Source organism: Macaca mulatta, chromosome 11 (assembly GCF_049350105.2).
Source record: "Macaca mulatta isolate MMU2019108-1 chromosome 11, T2T-MMU8v2.0, whole genome shotgun sequence".
NCBI lineage: Eukaryota > Metazoa > Chordata > Mammalia > Primates > Cercopithecidae > Macaca > Macaca mulatta.
In genome coordinates this window covers 63878618-63899292 of record NC_133416.1, presented here as the reverse complement: position 1 = coordinate 63899292, position 20675 = coordinate 63878618, and the positions used below count along the sequence as shown (strand labels likewise).

Here is a 20675-nt window from a genome sequence, read left to right as displayed (position 1 = left end):
CTTTGCGGACTGGAGGGCGGAGTCTGCTTCGTTCTGAGGACTGCGTGGCTCCGCGCAGAGAGCTCCTGCTAGGCCTGCGAGTCCTGTTCTGAATTCTTACCCTTATTTAGTCCTTGTCACCACCCCCACCGTGGGAACGGCCTAACGGCCACTCGTCAAAGGAAGTGGCTGCCGGCAGCTCTTGACCCGGAATCGGATCCTAGTCCCACCCCTTCTGCTCCAGGCTTCCTTCTGCAACAGGCGTGGGTCACGCTCTCGCTCGCTCTCTTTCTGCCGCCATCTTGGTTCTGCGTTCCCTGAACAGTAAGTACTTTCTGTGCCGCTACTCTCTATCCGCAGCCATCCGCCTTTCTTTCGGGCTAAGCTGCCCCGGGGACTGAGAGTTAAGGAGAGTTGGAGGCTTTACGGGGCCACAGGGTTCCTACTCGCCCCTGGGCTTCCTGACAAAATGGGGTCTGCGGTTGGTGTCCTGGCAAAAGCAGAATAGAAGGGCTGCGGGCCGGGCCCGGAATCCGAGCCTGCAGAGATGGAAGCAGTTGCAGTGTTGAGGGCAGAAGAGAAGTGCGTCTTGTTTTGGGAACTGCTTTGAGGGATCCAGAAAAGGGTCAGGGGTCACAGCCTTAGAACCTCCAACACCGTTCTCATTGTGACAAGCAAGTGTTGAACTTACAGCACCGTCTTTCCCCTCCTGGGTCCCCAAAGTCGACAAACGTAGTCCAGGAGGCCCCTGCCTAGCCAGTGTGAGTATTAGGAGTGGAGAGGGTTCACGGTAGCGTCTGAAGTCGCCTATGATCGGGAGCCAGCCCTGGATCCTCTCCCTCGGGTTGAGAATGCAACTGGGAATTGCTGGCCTTGATAGAGGCGTAAGGGTCACATATTTACCTCTTATTCCCAGGTGCTTTGGGGAAGGCTGTCCCCGAACACCCTCACGGTTTTTTTCTAACGGCCCTCCACGGAGTTTTTAAGAATACTTGTCTCTGGGTTGGGCAAGTGAATGTATCCCAATCATTCAGGCCTCCTTTATATTCCCTTCCTTCAGAAATGCCCGGAGAAGCCACAGAAACCGTCCCTGCTACAGAGCAGGAGTTGCCGCAGCCCCAGGCTGAGACAGGTAGGTTCCCCTACCCCCCTTGCCATTAATTAAAATTGACCCTAAGGCCATTTGGTGGCAAAATGACCAAGAGGAAGTACACTGTGTAAGAGGATGGAGTTGCAGCTTTACCGAGGAGGATAGACCGTAAAATTACTATCCTGGAGTTACTTCTATAGGAATTTGGAGTAAAAGTAATGTTTTTAAGATTCGTGGACGTTAAAAGTTCCCTAGCTTGCTTTCTGTTATGCCTGTTGCCTCTAAAGAAGCTCTCCTGTGAAACCCCCACCTCACATAGGAAAACTGAGCAGGGAAGGGGCTCGGTGATTCTTACCTATTGGAACTAGATGACACAGGCCAAGGAGCCCGGAGCATTTGTGAAGCTCCAGCCAGCAAGTTACATCAAGGTTTTAGTTGGCAGAGCTTGGCATTGTGCCTTTATCACATGTCTGGATGAGATGTGTGCTGGTGGTAAGTGTGTCTTGCTGGGCCCCAGAGTCCTCCTAGGTCGTATAACTTGTTTATGGATTGGTGGTGCTGAGATATTTCTAGTGTGCTGGAATAGTTCCTGCATCATTGTGTGAAACCCAGGATTGAAATAAATCCTTCTTTTATCCTCAACGTTGAAAGTAGTGACTGTGAAGGCTAATTTTTAAATTCTGGTTAAAACATATCTCTGTAAAAAACTTAGGAGGAGGTAGTGAAAAGTTCTTAAAATGATAGCCTTTCTGAGTCAGTTGTGCAGCGCTAAATGAAGGGACTCTTCAGGCTGTAATCTTCATTCTCACCTTTTTATGATTTTTTTTTATTTCATTTGTTATTTAAGGGCAAGTCCTTTCCCTTTTTGGAGTTACAGTAGAGTTGCTTATGGTTGAAAGCATTAAGCTTCCCACCTGTTTGATTTTAGCAGCTGAAGGGATTAATACAGCTGCTAGGAAGAATGGGGAGTTCTGAGCTGGAGTATAAACAATATGAAATTCTTGAAGTACAAGGGGCTTAAGGAAGGGAAAAAGTAAAGTACTCTTCTCTAAAGATTCTGTGATTTCAGTACAAAACGAGATTTTAGAGATTGTGTCATTGAACAACTTAATTTTACAAATATGAAGACTTGAAATTCAGATGAATGCCGGGCGCGGTGGCTCAAGCCTGTAATCCCAGCACTTTGGGAGGCTGAGACGGGCGGATCACAAGGTCAGGAGATCGAGACCATCCTGGCTAACACGGTGAAACCCTGTCTCTACTAAAAAATACAAAAAACTAGCCGGGCGAGGTGGCGGGCGCCTGTGTTCCCAGCTACTCGGGAGGCTGAGGCAGGAGAATGGCGTAAACCCAGGAGGCGGAACTTGCAGTGAGCTGAGATCCCCCCACTGCACTCCAGCCTGGGCGACAGAGCCAGACTCAGTCTCAAAAAAAAAAAAAAAAAAAAAAGAAATTCAGATGAATTTAGAAAAATCTGATTCAAGCTTCAAAACTAATGCATTTACTTCTGAAACAGTCCTTAATGCTATTAAATGTATTCCTGAATAGTTTGAGTTGTATAGTAGGCTTATATTAAGGAAGTACCAATGATAAATACGCAGGATTTTGTCTGTAATGACAGTCTATTAGAATGAAGTAGGAAGCTCAAGGAATTGGTTATGGTATCAAAGCAAGTATTTGGGGCCTTATTCCATTTGAGGTAGAGTCAGAAGAAAATATATTCCATGTTTTTGTGATTCATTATGTTTGGTAGTGTTTTCCTGTAATCGTTAGACTTTGGCCTACCCACTCTACAGGAAAAACTGGTTGAGCCACCTTGTCTTTTCCATGGTAGCATGCCATAAGAACTTCAAAATTACTGGTTCAGTGAATTTTGAATTTGAATTTTGGTACCACGGACTTTTTTTTCCCCCCGTTTAACATTGCCTTCTAAGCATTGAGCATTTGTTGATCCAATTCTGTGTTACCTCCTGAATGCCAGAAATACTGTCTTACTGTCATGCCAAATATTGGTGTATTTTGACATAATGAAATACTTAAATTCCAAGTTAAGGAGTGGGGATCAAGTGTATTCTCGCCACTCCAATTCACTTCTTTTTTTTTTTTTTCTTTTTTCTTTTTTCTTTTCTTTTTTTTTTTTTTTTTGAGACGGAGTTTCTCCCCATTGCCTAGGCTGGAGTGCAGTGGTGCAATCTTGGCTCACTGCAACCTCCGCCTCCTGGGTTCAAACAATTCTCCTGCCTCAGCCTCCTGAGTAGCTGGTATTACAGGTGCGTGCCACGACGCTCAGCTAATTTTTGTATTTTTGTATTCAGATTTTTCCTAGCCTAGTGGAAGCCTGAAAGTATAAAAGCCTGTTTTTTCTTACTTCAGATTCCCCATCATCATCACTGCTCACTATCTTCTTTGTTCCAGTTTTTGGTATTTTTTCCGTTAGTTCATGATATTTGGGTGGACAGAGTAGCATAGCTAGCTGTTCTTTGTGGTAATTCTGTTGGCTGTGAGAAAGACTTGGGAATACAGTCCATTTTAAGAAGTAAGGGGAGAGCACAACTGGGAAAGGGTAGAAAGCATGTTGTTCCCAACCTCCCAAGTGTCTGTGCTCCCCATTTAGAGATAGGCTACTCTTAGACTGTTCTCCTCACCCTAAAATAGTTGGTTTACTTTGATAGAACTTGGGGAAGTGTGAGAAATTAGGAGAGGAATGTCTTCTCACTTGACTGCTGAAAAATGTTTGGGGAAGGTTGTTGTTGCGTGTCACCTTTATCTAATCCTGCGTGGTCACTTAGACTGTCAGATTTTAAACTCGAGTGTGTCCTAGGAGGCATGTTGTACCAAGTTGGGCTGCATAACTCACCTTTTTTCTCCTCCCCCCCCCCTTTCTTTATCTCCTTTTGCCTTTCTCCAGCTGTGCTACCTATGTCTTCAGCCTTGAGTGTCACTGCTGCCTTAGGCCAGCCTGGACAAACCCTCCCCCCTCCTTGCTCTCCTGCCCCACAACAGTGCCCTCTGTCAACTGCTAACCAGGCTGCCCCATTCCCTTCCCCCTCTACTATTGCCTCGACCCCTTTTGAAGTTCCTTTTACCCAGTCATCCTCTGGAACAGCCCTACCTTTGGGAACTGCCCCTGAAGCCCCAACTTTCCTACCAAACCTAATAGGGCCTCCCATCTCCCCAGCTGCCTTAGCTCTGGCCTCTCCCATGATAGCTCCAACTCTGAAAGGGACGCCTTCCTCTTCAGCTCCCTTAGCTCTGGTTGCCCTGGCTCCCCACTCAGTTCAGAAGAGTTCTGCTTTTCCACCTAACCTTCCTTCTTCACCTCCTTCAGTGGCTGTAGCTGAGTCAGGGTCAGTGATATCACTGTCAGCTCCCATTGCTCCCTCAGAACCAAAGACTAATCTTATTAAAGTTCCCTCTGAGGTAGTCCCTAATCCAAAAGGCACCCCCAGTCCTTCATGTATAGTCAGTACCGTTCCTTACCACTGTGTGACTCCCGTGGCCTCTGTTCAATCTGGAATGGCCTCCCTTCCTCAGACAACACCCACAACTACCCTAGCTATCACTTCCCTTCAAGTCAAAGATACCACCATTTCCTCAGCTCTAACTTCTCCGCAAAACCCAGGAAGCCTCAGCCTAAAGGGGCCTGTTAGTCCATCTGCTGCCTTACCTCTTTCAACTCAGTCTCTTCCTGTGGTGACCTCTTCTCAAAAGACTGTGGGTCCCAACACTCCCCCAGATTTTCCCATTTATCTGGGCTCTCATCTTGCACCTTTGTATCAAAGTTCTTTTGGTTCTGTCCAACCTTTAGGTCAAACAAGTCCCAGTGCTTTGACAGACCCTACAGTGAAGACCATTTCTATAGATCATTCTTCCACTGGGGACTCTTATCCTTCTCAGAGATCTGTAATTCCTCCCCTTCCTTCCAGAAATGAGGTAGTTCCTGCTACTGTGGCTGCCTTTCCAGTGGTGGCTCCATCTGTTGACAAAGGTCCCTCTACCATCACTAGCATAACCTACAGCCCTTCTGGCTCCTTAAATGTAGCTACCTCCTCTTCATTATCTCCTACGACCTCTCTCATTCTCAAAAGCTCTCCTAATGCCACTCATCATTATCCTTTAGTGGCCCAAATGCCTGTTTCTTCTGTTGGAACCACCCCACTTGTGGTGACTAACCCCTGTACAATTGATGCAGCAGCTACTACCTTTGAGGTAGCTACTTGTGTTTCTCCTCCAATTTCATCAGGTCCCATAAGTAATATAGAACCAACTTCCCCTGCTGCCTTGGTTATGGCACCTGTGGCTCCCAAAGAGCCTTCTACTCAAGTAGCAACCACTCTGAGGACACCAGTCTCTCCTCCTCTGCCAGACCCTGAAGACCTCAAAAATCTCCCCAGTTCAGTATTGGTTAAATTTCCAACACAAAAAGACCTCCAAACTGCACCTGCCTCTCCTGACGGAGCTGCTTTCTCTCCAGCCCAAGCAGAACTCACCACCAAGAAAGACCCTACTGTGTTACCATTAGCCCAGACAGTTCGTAAAAATTCCCCTTCTTTCCAAAGTACATCCTCTTCTCCAGAGATATCTCTTTCTCCTGAAACCACCGTAGCAAAGAAAAGCCTTGAAGGCCCTCTCCCTATAGGTAAGCCAACCAGCACTGTGACCTCCCCGCTGGGTGTTAACTCCTCCTCGGCCTCTGTAATCAAGACAGATTCTTATGCAGACCCAGACTCTGCTGGTCTGCTTCTCAAAAGTTCTCTCGTTACCCCAACAGTGACTGCATTTCCTTTGCAAAGTGCTGACCCTGCTGGGGTGGCTCCCACAACTGCCAAAGGTACCTCAACTTATACAGCTACAGCCAGCCCTTTTCTAGAAGGAACTGTCTCTTTAGCTCCTGAAAACCACCCAGTTAAGGAAGGTACTTCCACTTTTACTACTTTATCCTTGGTTCCTACAGCTTCAGATTGCCCTGTGGCTCCATCCCCCCAGAATACCTCTGCTCCTCTGGCTACCTTAGTGCTGGCCCCTGAAATCCCAAAGTCTGTGCCCTCACCCTCTCTTCCCGCAGCTGGGACTCCTCCAGGTACAAAAAAGGTTGATGGTATTTCTCATACTTCAGCATTGGCACCTGTTGCTTCCTCTCCCAAAGAGTACCCAACTGAGGACTCTGGTGCTTCTGCTACTGCATCTTCCAAAGGATCTCTGACTTACCTAGCTGACTCCCCATCTCCTTTAGGGGTTAGTGTGTCTCAGACTAAAAGACCTCCAACCAAGAAGGGTTCTGCTGGCCCTGATACTCCTGTTGGAAATCTCTCGTCCCCTGTTTCTCCAGTTGAAGCTTCGTTTCTTCCAGAGAATATTCTTTCTTTCCAAGACTCTAAAGACTCACCCGCCACGAAGCATTCTCCCACTCCTCCATCCCCCAAAGGGGCCCCTGCTCCCTCAGCTGTGACTCCTCTGTCTCCCAAAAGAGTAACACTAACCCCCAAAGAGACCTCCACTCCTTCAGTTGTGAATCCGCCCTTCCCCAAAGAGGGTCCAGCTACCCCAGCACCCAAACAGGCTTCCGCTCCTCCCGCTCTATCCAGGACTTCTTCCTCCCTCAAAAAGGTCCCAGCTACGCCATCCCCCAAAGGGACCCCCACACCCCCAGCTGCAACTCCTCCCTCCCCCAGAGGAGGCCTAGCTACCCCATCCCCCAAAGGGGCCCCCACACCCCTAGCTGCAACTCCTCCTCCCCGCAAAGGAGGCCCAGCTACCCCATCCCCCAAAGGGACCCCCAAACCCCCAGCTGCAACTCCTCCCTCCCCCAGAGGAGGCCCAGCTACCCCATCCCCCAAAGGGGCCCCCACACCCCCTGCTGCAACTCCTCCCTCCCCCAAAGGAGGTCCAGCAACTACCCCATCCCCCAAAGGGGCCCCCACTCCCCCAGCTGCAAACCCTTCCTCCCCAAAAGGAGGCCCAGCTACCTCATCCCCAAAAGGAGGCCCAGCTACCCCATCCCCAAAAGGAGGCCCAGCTACCCCATCCCCCAAACGGGCCCCCACTCCCCCAGCTGCAACTCCACCTTCCCCAAAAGGGGCCCCCACACCCCTAGCTGCAACTCCTTCCCCAAAAGGAGGTCCAGCTACCCCATCCTCCAAAGGGGCCCCCACACCCCCAGCTGCAACTCCTCCCTCCCCAAAAGGAGGCCCAGCTATCCCACCCCACAAAGGGGCTCCCACTCCCCCAGCTGTGACTCCTCCCTCCCCAAAAGGAGGTTCAGCTACCCCATCCCCCAGAGGTGCCCCCACTCCCCCAGCAGCAACTCCTCCCTCCCCAAAAGGAAATCTAGCTGCCCCACCCCACAAAGAGGCCCCCAGTCCTTCAGTTGTAACTTCTCCCTCTCCAAAAGGAGATCCAGCTACCTCACCCCCCAAAGGGGCCCCCACTCCCCCAGCTGCAACTCCTCCCTCCCCCAAAGGGACCCCCACTCTCCCAACTACAACTCCCTCCTCTAAAGGAAGCCCAACTACCCCATCCTCCAAAGAGGACCCCACTCCCCCAGCTGCAACTCCCTCCCACAAAGGAGGTCCAGCTGTGACTCCTCCCTCCCCTAAAAGAGGACCAGCTATCCCATCTCCCAAAGGGGACCCCACTTCCCCAGCAGTGATTCCTTTCTCCCCCAAAAAGGCTCCAGCAACTCCAGTCACCAGAGAAGGCCCAGCCACCCCATCCAAAGGCGATACCACTCCCCTAGCAGTGACTCCTGTCTCCCTCAAAAAGGCCCCAGCAACTTCAGCCCCCAAAGGAGGCCCAGCTACCCCATCCTCCAAAGGGGATCCCACCCTCCCAGCAGTGACTCCTCCTTCCCCCAAGGAGCCCTCAGTCCCCAAACAAGCTCCCACTTCTTCCTCTCCCAAAAAGGCCCCGGCAACTCCAGCCCCCATGGGGGCCCCCATTCTGCCAGCTGTGATTCCTTCTTCCCCCAAAGAGGTCCCAGCTACCCCATCCTCCAGAAGGGACCCCATTGCCCAAATAGCGACTCCTCTCTCTAAAAATACCCCAGCAACTCTAGCCCCCAAAGAGGCCCTCATTCCCCCAGCTATGACTCTTCCCTCCCCCAAAAAGAGCCCAGCAATTCCAGCCCCCAAAGAAGCCCCGGCTACCCCATCCTCCAAAGAGGCCTCCAGTCCCCCAGCAGTGACTCCTTCCTCTTACAAAGGGGCCCCATCTCCCAAAGAGGCCCCTACTCCTCCAGCTGTGACTCCTCCATCCCCCAAAAAGGGCCCAGCAACTCCAGCCCCCAAAGGGACCCCCACTTCCCCACCTGTGACTCCTTCCTCCCTCAAAGACTTCCCTGCCTCCCCAGTTTCTGTCACATGTAAAATGGGGGCCACTGTTCCTCAAGCATCTAAAGGGCTTCCAGCAAAGAAAGGCCCCACAGCTCTCAAAGAAGTACTTGTTGCCCCAGCTCCAGAAAGTACGCCAGTCATCACAGCTCCCACTCGGAAAGGTCCACAGACCAAAAAGAGTTCTGCCACTTCACCTCCTATGTGTCCAGATCCCTCAGCTAACAATGGTTCTAAAGGACCCCTTTCCACAGTGGCTCCAGCCCCTCTACTCCCTGCTCAGAAATGCTCTTCAAAGACATCAAAAGGCAAAGATGCTTCTCATTCCCCAAAGGGCCCCTTGGCTCCTCCTGAGTCTAAGGCATCCACCCCTCTAACAGCAGCTGCCTCTGAGAAGGTCCTTCCTAAACCTGAATCAGCATCTGTCTCTCCACCACCCACCCCACCAGTCTCTCTGCCTCTTGCTCCCTCCCCAGTTCCCACTCTGCCTCCTAAACAGCAATTTTTGCTGTCCTCTCCTGGGCTGGTGTTGGAATCACCCTCTAAACCCCTAGCCCCTGCTGATGAGGATGAGCTGCCGCCTCTGATACCCCCGGAACCAATCTCTGGGGGAGTGCCTTTCCAGTCAGTCCTCGTCAACATGCCCACCCCCAAAGCTGCTGGAATCCCTGTCCCAACCCCCTCTGCCAAGCAGCCTGTTATGAAGAACAACAAGGGTATTTGCCTTGGTTTGCCGTGTGCATGGTGTGTCTGTTGCCCACACCCCTCTTGGGGGCTACCCACCAATACTAACCCTGTGATGCGCCGCTTTCTCCAGTGAATCTGCTTGGGTTTGGACATAGAACATAGAATGATCATTTTAAATGCAAAAGCTCTAGGAATATGAAACAAAATCTTGGTTTTCATCACTTCAGATAGATATATAGTGTATTGTGTATCATTTAGTACAATGTGGCCCGGACTACCCTGAGCCTACCATGCCATCTATTTTACCTAATTGATCTGACATTGAAAACCAAGACCTGCCAGACCTTTTAATTTGCTCTAATCCCTACCACATCACTAACTAACCTTGTCCCTGGGCCTGAGATTTGCTAAAACATTGGAGAATTGAACTATTTGTATTTCTTTTTCAATTCTTAGACTTAGTAATGACCAGGTGCCCAGGGACTTCCTTCTCATAAAAATGTAGAAACCTGTTTTTCCTAGCCTGAAAATGGTGCAGGTATATGCTTTTTTTCCTCAGTAGTCTTTACTGATGCTTGGCCTTTGAATTGAAATAAATTTATGTGAATTATGTTTGGAAAAATTAAGAGATACAGGTCAACATCATTGAGAATCTTCTAACTATATTGATTAGATCACATTGCTGGGGTGAATGGTTTGAAAATGAGGCTGAATATGTGCATGTGACTGCTTTTGACTTGCTGCAACCCCGTTTAAAAGTTGAGGGAATGGCCGGGCGCGGTGGCTCAGGCCTGTAATCCCAGCACTTTGGAAGGCCAAGGCGGGCGGATCACGAGGTCAGGAGATGGAGACCATCCTGGCTAACACAGTGAAACCCTGTCTCTACCAAAAATACAAAAAAAGGCCGGGCTTGGTGGCTCACACCTGTAATCCCAGCACTCTGGGAGGCCGAGGCGGGCGGATCACAAGGTCATGAGATCAAGACCATTCTGGCTAACATGGTAAAACCCCGTCTCTACTAAAAAAAAAATACAAAAAATTAGCCGGGCGTGATGATGGGCGCCTGTAGTCCCAGCTACTGGGGAGGCTGAGGCAGGAGAATGGCGTGAGCCCGGGAGGCAGAGCTTGCAGTGAGCCAAGATGGCGCCACTGCACTCCAGCCTGGGTGACAGAGTGAGACTCCGTCTCAAAAAAAAAAAAAAAAAAAAAAAGTTGAGGGGAAATCCAACCTACCTATTGTGCCTCCATGGTGTGATTTTGTTTTTTTCACTTAAGTGTATCTGGGGGCACCTTCTGACAGAATTTTACAGGGATAATTGGACTGTTGGGTAAAATTTAGAGTCAGTCATAGGGGTCATTATTTGCCTGTGCCAAGAAACAAAGACCTTGAGGGAAAGAAAGCAGTTACAGTATGTTAAACTGCTCAGCTATTTCTAGTGATTACTTTTCATTTCTGGGGTTAGGGCTGGGTCTTTACTAGATGTGTACCCACTAGTTAGTGACTAAGTTAGGGGCTATCAAGCTGGCCTCACACAAGCCAGTTGGTTTACATTTAACATTCTTAGGTCTTGCATGAAGCATTGACCTGTAGTCCAGGCAGGATGTAGTGAAGTACCTTCTCTTATAATTTCTACTATAAAGCAGTAAAAGTTGTTTCTCATTTTAGGGTCTGGAACAGAATCTGATAGTGATGAATCAGTACCAGAGCTTGAAGAACAGGATTCCACCCAGGCAACCACACAACAAGCCCAGGTGGGTATTCTCTTACTAACTGGTATTGGGTCAAGGAAGCAGGGTTGATCAGGGCAACTTTTTTTTTTTTTTTTTTTTTTTTGAGACGGAGTCTCGCTCTGTCGCCCAGGCTGGAGTGCAGTGGCGCGATCTCGGCTCACTGCAAGCTCCGCCTCCCGGGTTCACGCCATTCTCCTGCCTCAGCCTCCCGAGTAGCTGGGACTACAGGCGCCCACAACCGCGCCCGGCTAATTTTTTGTATTTTTTAGTAGAGACGGGGTTTCACCGTGGTCTTGATCTCCTGACCTTGTGATCCGCCCGCCTTGGCCTCCCAAAGTGCTGGGATTACAGGCGTGAGCCACCGCGCCCGGCCGATCAGGGCAACTTTTGTATTTGGAACTGTGAACCTTCATAAAGGAGAACCCACAAGGAAATTGTGCTATCCAGATCTTGGATTCTGGTTAACTAATACCTGTTTTATCTTCTTAGCTGGCGGCAGCAGCTGAAATTGATGAAGAACCAGTCAGTAAAGCAAAACAGAGTCGGAGTGAAAAGAAGGCACGGAAGGTAAGATTTGAAAAGGATTTCAGGATCTAATGAAGCACCTTTATACAGAGTGGAACTCTTTATTTCCATAGGTTTTTGGGGAACAGGTGGTATTTTGGTTACATGAGTAAGTACTTTAGTGTTGATTTTTGAGATTTTAGTGCACCCATCACCCAAGCAGTATACACTGAACCCAATTCTTAGTAGTGGTAGAATCCTGTTTAAAGTAGCAGAAGTAGCTGGATTGGTGGCTCACACTTGTAATCCCAGCACTCTGGAAGGCCTGGGCGAGTGGATCACTTGAGGTCAAGAGTTCAAGACCAGCCTGGTCAACATGGCAAAACCCGTCTGCTAAAAATACCAAAAAAAAAAATAGCAGGGCATGGTGGTACGCTCCTGTAGTCCCAGCTACAAAGGTGGTTGAGGCACGGCAGTTGCTTGAACCTGGGAGGCGGAGGTTACAATGAGCCGAGATTGCACTCCTGCACTCCAGCCTGGGCGACAGAGCAAGACCTGTCTCCAAAAATTAAAAAATAAAGTAGCAGAAGTTACTATGGCAGAAAACCCATTCTCTTTTTTTTTTTTTTTTTGCAACGGAGTCTCACTCTATCGCCCAGGCTGGAGTGCAGTGGCCGGATCTCAGCTCACTGCAAGCTCTGCCTCCCGGGTTCACGCCATTCTTCTGCCTCAGCCTCCCAAGTAGCTGGGATTACAGGCGCCCGCCACCTCACCTGGCTAATTTTTTTTGCATTTTTAGTAGAGACGGGATTTCACCGTGTTAGCCAGGCTGGTCTCGATCTCCTGACCTCGTGATCTGCCCGTCTCAGCCTCCCAAAGTGCTGGAATTACAGACTTGAGCCACCGCGCCCGGCCCCATTCTCTATTCTTGTATGAACTTTTCTCAGCCTGGGGAAAAGCTTTGCTTTGGATGTTGTATTATGTTCCTTGCTTCTTTAGGCTGCTTCTAAAGAGGTTGCAAACCTTATACTATTTTCTCTTCTTTAGGCTATGTCCAAACTGGGTCTTCGACAGGTTACAGGAGTTACTAGAGTCACTATCCGGAAATCTAAGAATATCCTCTTTGTCATCACAAAACCAGATGTCTACAAGAGCCCTGCTTCAGATACTTACATAGTTTTTGGGGAAGCCAAGGTGAGTAAACTTTTCTTGGGCATTGTTCTAGACCAGGGTTTCTCAACCTCAGCACTGCTGACATTTTGCCTCTGGTAGTTCTCTGTTATGGAAGGGCTATCCTGTTCATTATGGATGCTTAGCAGCATTACATCCAGTTTTGATTACCCAAAAACTCCATTGCCATATATCTCCTGGGACACATAACTACCCCCTAGTTGAGAACCACTTGCTCTAAACCTAAAAACTACTCTTTCTACTGTGAGTAAGGGCAAGCAGTTTAAAGCCGTACAATAAGTTACCTGAAGTGGGTTTACAGAGAGTTGTGAAACTATATGATTTATTTTTCAAAGACTGCTGATCTACTCACATGAATCTGTATTCTCTACCCTGTAGATCGAAGATTTATCCCAGCAAGCACAACTAGCAGCTGCTGAGAAATTCAAAGTTCAAGGTGAAGCTGTCTCAAACATTCAAGAAAACACACAGACTCCAACCGTACAAGAGGAGAGTGAAGAGGAAGAGGTATACTAGGAAATCTTTCATATGTTAACTGTCGCCATATAGCAATGTGTTCGTGTTGGTGAGCTATATTAAAAACTAGATTGAGGAGACTCCAAAGAACTGCTGAAATTGTTTTTGCCTTTAATTTACTGCTTTTTCCCTCTCCTCTCTTAGGTCGATGAAACAGGTGTAGAAGTTAAAGACATAGAATTGGTCATGTCACAAGCAAATGTGTCGAGAGCAAAGGCAGTCCGAGCCCTGAAGAACAACAGTAATGATATTGTAAATGCGATTATGGTAAGTGTTCAAGCCTTTGTTCCTTGACTCCCTCTGCCCTGACCAATTACGAGTGACTTTATTTTCTCTGCTAAATATCAGCCAATTAGGGAACCTCATTCCAGAGCCTCTTCTGAGTTGCCGTAGGTTTTAGTGACCTGAGTTCTCCTGATTTGCCTATAAGAACCGCTAATTATCTTTTCTCTCTTACAGGAATTAACAATGTAACCATCTGAAAGCAACTTTTTTTGGTGTCTCAAAGGAGTAACTACAGCTTGGTTTGAAATTTGTACTGTTTCTATCATAAATAAAGTTATGGCTTCTTGTTGGATGAACTCAGTCAATGACTGGTCTCTTCCCCGCCCCCCCCAAAACAAACAAAAAAACTTGTAAAGGTTCTAATAATTTGTTAATTACGGCCGGGCGCGGTGGCTCAAGCCTGTAATCCCAGCACTTTGGGAGGCCGAGACGGGCGGATCACGAGGTCAGGAGATCGAGACCATCCTGGCTAACACGGTGAAACCCCGTCTCTACTAAAAATACAAGAAAATTAGCCGGGCGAGGTGGCGGGCGCCTGTAGTCCCAGCTACTCGGGAGGCTGAGGCAGGAGAATGGCGTGAACCCGGGAGGCGGAGCTTGCAGTGAGCCGAGATCGCGCCACTGCACTCCAGCCTGGGGCACAGAGCAAGACTCCGTCTCCAAAAAAAAAAAAAAAAAAAAAAAAAATGTGTTAATTACTCCTAAGGCCTCCCTCATTTGATAAGATTTAGTGCCACAGATTTCCCGCTTAAAATCTCAGACTTTATACCTCTTTTAACAAGTCACTGGCCAGGCGCAGTGGCTCACACCTGTAATCCCAGCACTTTGGGAGACCAAGGAGGGGCGGATCACGAGGTCAGGAGATCGAGACCATCCTGGCTAATACAGTGAAACCCCGTCTCCACTAAAAATACAAAAAAATAAGCTGGGTGTGGTGGCAGGCACCTGTAGTCCCAGCTACTCGGGAGGCTGAGGCAGGAGAATGGCGTCAACCCGGCAGGCAGAGCTTGCAGTGAGCCGAGATCGAGATTGCGCCACTGCACTCCAGCCTGGGCGACACAGTGAGACTATGTCTCAAAAAAAAAAAAAGTTACTTTACTAGGCTGTTAGGACCTTCCTAACTAGGAAATACAACCTGACTATAAAGTTTCTCATTTCTGACCAGGCAGGATGGCTCACACCTGTAATCCCAACACTGGGAGGTCAAGGCAGGTGGATCACTTTAGCCCAGGAATTTGACACCAGCCTGGGAAACATGGCAAAACCCTGCATCTACAAAAAATAGAATCACTGAGTAATCACTGAGATCACCACTGCACTCTAGCCTGGGTGACAGAGTGAGACACTGTCTCAAAAAAAAATAGTTTCTCATTTCCACTTTCCCAGATGTTAACTGTTAGCAGATCCTGATTCTTCTGTATCTAGTAATCAGCCCCTTCACTGAACTCCAATCTTTCTGAATGCACACTGGGGCTTCTGTGTCCTCTGAGGAGTTTACATTGTAACTCCTCGACATATAAGAGCTTGGTAGGGAGTTGAAGAGGAGGTAGGAGATACATGAAAAGGCTGCCTCCTGAAGGGGAAGATTTTGAGTATATTGTAAACTTTCTGCTCTTAAGCAAATTCTCTACAGACATTTTAATCTACAAAGTAGCTTCTGATTGAGATAGCCATAATTATATATTAGGACAATAAATGAAAACAAGGACTGTCCCAGGCTAACTAAAACATAACAGTTAGTTTACAGATAGCTATGTAGGAATTCCAAGAAAAATAAACTGAGTTTGAGTTGTCAGAGAATGGTTTGAAAGAAATCAAAGGGCTACGATTTATTTTTTTTATTTTTTTTTTGTTTTTTGAGACGGAGTCTCGCTCTGTCGCCCAGGCTGGAGTGCAGTGGCGCGATCTCGGCTCACTGCAAGCTCCGCCTCCTGGGTTTACGCCATTCTCCTGCCTCAGCCTCCTGAGTAGCTGGGACTACAGGCGCCCACAACGGCGCCCGGCTAATTTTTTGTATTTTTAGTAGAGACGTGGTTTCACCGTGGTCTCGATCTCCTGACCTTGTGATCCGCCCGCCTCGGCCTCCCAAAGTGCTGGGAGGGCTACAATTTAGAAATGGGAAAGTTACAAGTAAATGTAGAGGCAAGAATCCTAAAATGAATATGTGAAAATACACCTAGAAGGAAGATGTTAAAATGGGAATAAATGTGGCTAACATCTAAAACTGGGCTTTAGAACTAAAGAAGTTAAGGCATTTTTATAGAATTCAGTCTTTTGGTCTCCTTAAAAAATGAGGCCAGCCGGGTGTGGTGGCTCACACCTGTAATCCCACCACCTTGGGAGGCCGAGACGGGCGGATCACGAGGTCAGGAGATCAAGACCATCCTGGCTAATATGGTGAAACCCCGTCTCCACTAAAAAAATACAAAAAATTAGCCGGGCAAGGTGGCGGGCGCCTGTAGTCTCAGCTACTTGGGAGGCTGAGGTAGGAGAATGGCGGGAACCCAGGAGGCGAAGCTTGCAGTGAGGTGAGATTCGGCCACTGCACTCCAGCCTGGGCGACAGAGCGAGACTCCGTCTCAAAAAAAAAAAAAAAAAAAAAAAAATACAAAAGAAAATTAGCTGGGCGTGGTGGTGTGAGTCTATAGTCCCAGCTACTTGGGAGGCTGAGGCAGGAGAATGGCGTGAACCCGGGAGGCGGAGCTTGCAGTGAGCCGAGATCAGGCCACTGCACTCCAGCCTGGGTGACAGAGCGAGACTCCGTCTCAAAAAAAAAAAAACATTAGCTGGGTGTGGTGGCACATGCCTCTAATCCCAGCTACCAGGGAGGCTGTGGCAGGAGAATCGCTTGAACCTGGGAGGCGGAGGTTGCCATGAGCCGACATCGCGCCATTGCACTCCAGCCTGGGCAACAAGAGCGAAAATGTGCCTTAAGAAAAAAAAGAGGGCCGGGCGCGGTGGCTCAAGCCTGTAATCCCAGCACTTTGGGAGGCCGAGGCGGGCGGATCACGAGGTCAGGAGATCGAGACCATCCTGGCTGACACGGTGAAACCCCGTCTCTACTAAAAAATACAAAAAACTAGCCGGGCGAGGTGGCGGGCGCCTGTAGTCCCAGCTACTGGGGAGGCTGAGGCAGGAGAATTGCGTGAACCCGGGAGGCGGAGCCTGCAGTGAGCTGAGATCCGGCCACTGCACTCCAGCCTGGGCGGCAGAGCGAGACTCCGTCTCCAAAAAAAAAAAAAAAAAAAAAGACCAGGCATGGTGGCTCACACCTACAATCCCAGTACTTTGGGATGCCAAGGAGGGTGGATCACCTGAGGTCAGGGGTTCGAGACCAGCCTGCCCAACATGGTGAAACCTTGTCTGTACTAAAAATACAAACATTAGCCGGGCATGGGCGCCTGTAATCCCAACTACTTGAGAGGCTGAGGCTGGAGAATTGCTTGAACCCAAGAGGCAGAGATTGCAATGACCAGAGACCACCAATTACACTCCAGCCTGGGTGACAAGAGTGAAACTCCGTCTCAAAAAAAAAGAAAAAGAAATCTTCATTAAATTAGATCTTTCTCTCCCTTTTCATTTGGTATAAATCTGGCTTAGAGAAGCAGACACTGCCTACATGCATTTAATGACTGTAAGAAAGCAGCAACTCCCAAAGGACACCAATTAAGGATGAAAGTCGCTAACTGGCCGGGCGCGGTGGCTCACGCCTGTAATCCCAGCACTTTGGGAGGCCGAGGCGGGCGGATCACAAGGTCAGGAGATCGAGACCACGGTGAAACCCCGTCTCTACTAAAAATACAAAAAATTAGCCGGGCGCGGTGGCGGGCGCCTGTAGTCCCAGCTACTTAGGAGGCTGAGGCAGGAGAATGGCGTGAACCCAGGAGGCGGAGCTTGCAGTGAGCCGAGATCGCGCCACTGCACTCCAGCCTGGGCGACAGAGCGAGACTCCGTCTCAAAAAACAGAAAACAAAAAACAAAAAAAAAAAAGTCGCTAACTGCTCTTGTATGATGGAGAGCTGTGTCAGGAAGTGAAGAAATTTCCTCTTTTGTTATTTAAAAGGGAGACAAAGAGACTGTGGTTAGCAATTCATAATAGCCTGTGTCTCCAGCCCATGAGAGTCACTTGGGGCTGTCGCGGTGGCTCACGCCTGTAATAGCAGCATTTTTGGAGGCTGAGGCGGGCAGATCACTTGAGGTCAGGAGCTTGAGACCAGCCTGGCCAAGCTCTTTAGTAGAGATGAGGTGAATCCTCGTCTCTACTAAAAACATAAAAATTAGCTGAGTCTGGTGTCAGGCACCTGTGATCTCAGCTACTCTGAAGGCTGAGGCAAGAGAATCGCTTGAAGCCGGGAGGCAGAGGCTGCGGTTTGCTGAGATCATGTCATTGCACACCCACCTGGGCGACAAAGCAAAACTCCGTCTCAAAAAAAAAAAAAAAATGGCCGGGCGCGGTGGCTCACACCTATAATCCCAGCACTTTGGGAGGCCACAAGGTCAGGAGATGGAGAGCATCCTGGCTAACACGGTGAAACCCTGTCTCTACTAAAAATACAAAAAATTAGCCGGGGGCAGTGGTAGGCACCTGTAGTCCCAGCCTACTCTGGAGACTGAGGCAGGAGAATGGCGTGAACCTGGGAGGCGGAGCTTGCAGTGAGACGAGATGGCGCCACTGCACTCCAGCCTGGGTGACAGAGTGAGACTCGGTCTCAAAAAAAAAAAAGGGGAGGCATTTGTGACCTTGATTCACCAGGTGTGGGGGCGCACCCCTGTAATCCCAGCTACTCCGGAGGCTGAGGCAGGAGAATCACTTGAACCTGGGAGGCGGAGGCTGCAGTTAGCTGAGATCAGCCATTGAACTCCAGCCTGGGCAACAAGAGCGAAATTCCTTTTCAAAAAATAAATAAATAAATTAGCCAGGTGTGATGGCACCCGCCTGTAGTCCCAGCTGCTTGGGAGGCTGGGTGGGAGGATCACTCAAGCCCAGAGGTCAAGGCTACGGTGAGCAGAAATCGTGCCACTGCACTCCAGCCTGGGTGACAGAGTGAAACCCTATCTCAAAAAGATAAAATAAATAAGTCCAGGTGCAGTGGCTCACCTCTGTAATCCCAGCACTTTGGGAGGCCGAGGCAGGTGGATCACCTTAGGCCAGGAGTTTGAGACCAACCTGGCCAACATGATGAAACCCTGTCTCTACTAAAAACGCAAAAATAGCCAGGTGTGGTGGTGCGCACCTGTACTCCCAGCTACTTGATAGGTTGAGGCGGAAGAATTGCTTGAATCTGTGAGGTGGAGGTTTCAGTGAGCCGGGATGGCACCACTGCACTCCATCTTGGGTGACAGAGTGAGACCCTGTCTCAAAAAATAAATAAATAACAAAAAAAGAAACAGAAGACAGCCTTTTCGGCCGGGCGCGGTGGCTCAAGCCTGTAATCCCAGCACTCTGGGAGGCTGAGATGGGCGGATCACGAGGTCAGGAGATCAAGACCATCCTGGCTAACACGGTGAAACCCCGTCTCTACTAAAAATACAAAAAAAAAAAAAACTAGCCGAGCGAGGTGGCGGGCGCCTGTAGTCCCAGCTACTCGGGAGGCTGAGGCAGGAGAATGGCGTAAACCCGGGAGGCGGAGCTTGCAGTGAGCTGAGATCCGGCCACTGCACTCCAGCCTGGGTGACAGTGAGACTCCGTCTCAAAAAAAAAAAAAAAAGAGAAGACAGCCTTTTCAAGAAAAAGGAATGACTGGTCAACTATGTCAAACACTTAGGTCAGAGGCCTTTGAACCAGAGCAACTCTATCTTGAATTAGAGCAGGGTAAAATGAGGCTGAGACCTCCTGGGCTGCATTACCAGGATATCAGGCATTCTACGTCACAGGAATGTGAAGAAATTTCTTCAATTCCTACAGCCCAAGGTACAGGTCACAAAGACTTTGCTGATAAAACCAGCATGTGGTAAAGAAGCCAGCCAAAGACCACCAAAACCAAGATGGCGACGAAAAGCGACCCCTCGTCATCCTCACTGCTCATTATATGCTTATAATTCATTAGCACACCAAAAGACACTCCCACCAGCACCATGAAGGTTTACAGATGTCATGGCAAAGTCAAGAAATTATCCAATAAGTCTAAAAAGGGGAAGAGCCATCAGTTCCGGGAATTGCCATGCCTTTCCCAGAAAGCTCATAAATAATCCACCCCTTGTTTAGTATATAATCAATAAATAATCATAAAAGTAGTCAACCAGTAGCCCTCGGGGCTGCTCTGGCTATGGAATAGCCATTCTTTTATTTCTTTACTTTCCTAATAAACTTGTTTTCACTTTACCATCCGGAGGTGTCTGAATTCTTTCTTGCTTGAGGCCCAGGAACCCCCTCTTGGGGTCTGAATAGGGACCCCTCTGTGGTAACACTTCAAAGAGATCAAGAACAGGTCGGGCGCAGTGGCTCATGACTATAATCCCAGCACTTTGGGAGGCCGAGGTGGGTAGATCACTTGAGGTCAGGAGTCCAAGATCAGCCTGGCCAACATGGTGAAACCTCATCTCTACTAAAAATACAACAATTGCCGGGCGCAGTGGCTCACACCTGTAATCCCAGCACTTTGGGAGGCCGAGGCGGGTGGATCACGAGGTCAGGAGATCGAGACCATCCTGGCTTACACGGTGAAACCCTGTCTCTACTAAAAATACAAAAAACTAGCCGGGCGAGGTGGCGGGCACCTGTAGTCCCAGCTACTCGGGAGGCTGAAGCAGGAGAATGGCGTGAACCCGGGAGGCGGAGCTTGCAGTGAGCCGAGATCGTGCCACTGCACTCCAGCCTGGGTGAGAGTAAGACTCCGTCTAAAAAAAAAAAAGTACAACAATTAGCTGAGCATGGTGGCACACACCTGTAATCCCATCTACACAGGAGGCTGAGACAGAAGAATTGCTTGAACCCAGAACCCAGGAGGCGGAGGACGCAGTAAGCCATTGCACTCCAGCCTGGGCAACAAGAGCTAAACTCTGTCTCAAAAAAAAGAACAGAGACTGAAAACAAAAGGCCTTTTTTTTTTTCCTGACACAGTGTCTCTGTCACCCGAACTGGAGTACATGGTGTGATCTCAGCTCATTTTCACCTTGACCTCCTGGGCTCAAGTGATCCACCCACCTCAGCCTCCTAAGTAGCTAGGACTACACCACACATGGCTAATTGTTGTGTGTGTGTGTGTGTGTGTGTGTGTGTGTGTGTGTGTGTGTGTGAAATGGAGTCTCACTCTGTTGCCCAGGCTGGAGTGCAGTGATGTGATCTCAGCTCATTGCAATCTCCACCTCCCAGTTTCAAGCGATTCTGTGATCCTCAGCCTCCCAGGTAGCTGGGATTACAGACA

The 20675-nt window shown here is 49.0% G+C and overlaps 1 protein-coding gene across 11 annotated transcripts; it reads left to right on the top strand.

Moving 5' to 3' along the window:
- Positions 1–264: 264 nt before the first annotated feature.
- Positions 265–13603, top strand: NACA (nascent polypeptide associated complex subunit alpha). Of its 11 annotated transcripts, XM_077954539.1 has the most exons (9): positions 3529–5708; positions 5841–5984; positions 8952–9113; positions 10751–10836; positions 11305–11382; positions 12367–12513; positions 12889–13017; positions 13171–13293; positions 13486–13603. In XM_077954539.1, the coding sequence occupies exons 1-9, from the start codon at positions 3800–3802 to the stop codon at positions 13498–13500; spliced, it is 2793 nt and encodes a 930-aa protein (XP_077810665.1). In that variant the 5' UTR covers positions 3529–3799; the 3' UTR covers positions 13501–13603. The 11 variants fall into 11 exon arrangements, with proteins under 11 accessions (XP_028685461.1, XP_028685463.1, XP_028685462.1 ...); XM_028829628.2 differs by lacking the exons at positions 3529–5708; positions 5841–5984; positions 8952–9113 and adding exons at positions 265–303; positions 1040–1111; XM_028829630.2 differs by lacking the exons at positions 3529–5708; positions 5841–5984; positions 8952–9113 and adding exons at positions 265–303; positions 1014–1111.
- Positions 13604–20675: the final 7072 nt, after the last annotated feature.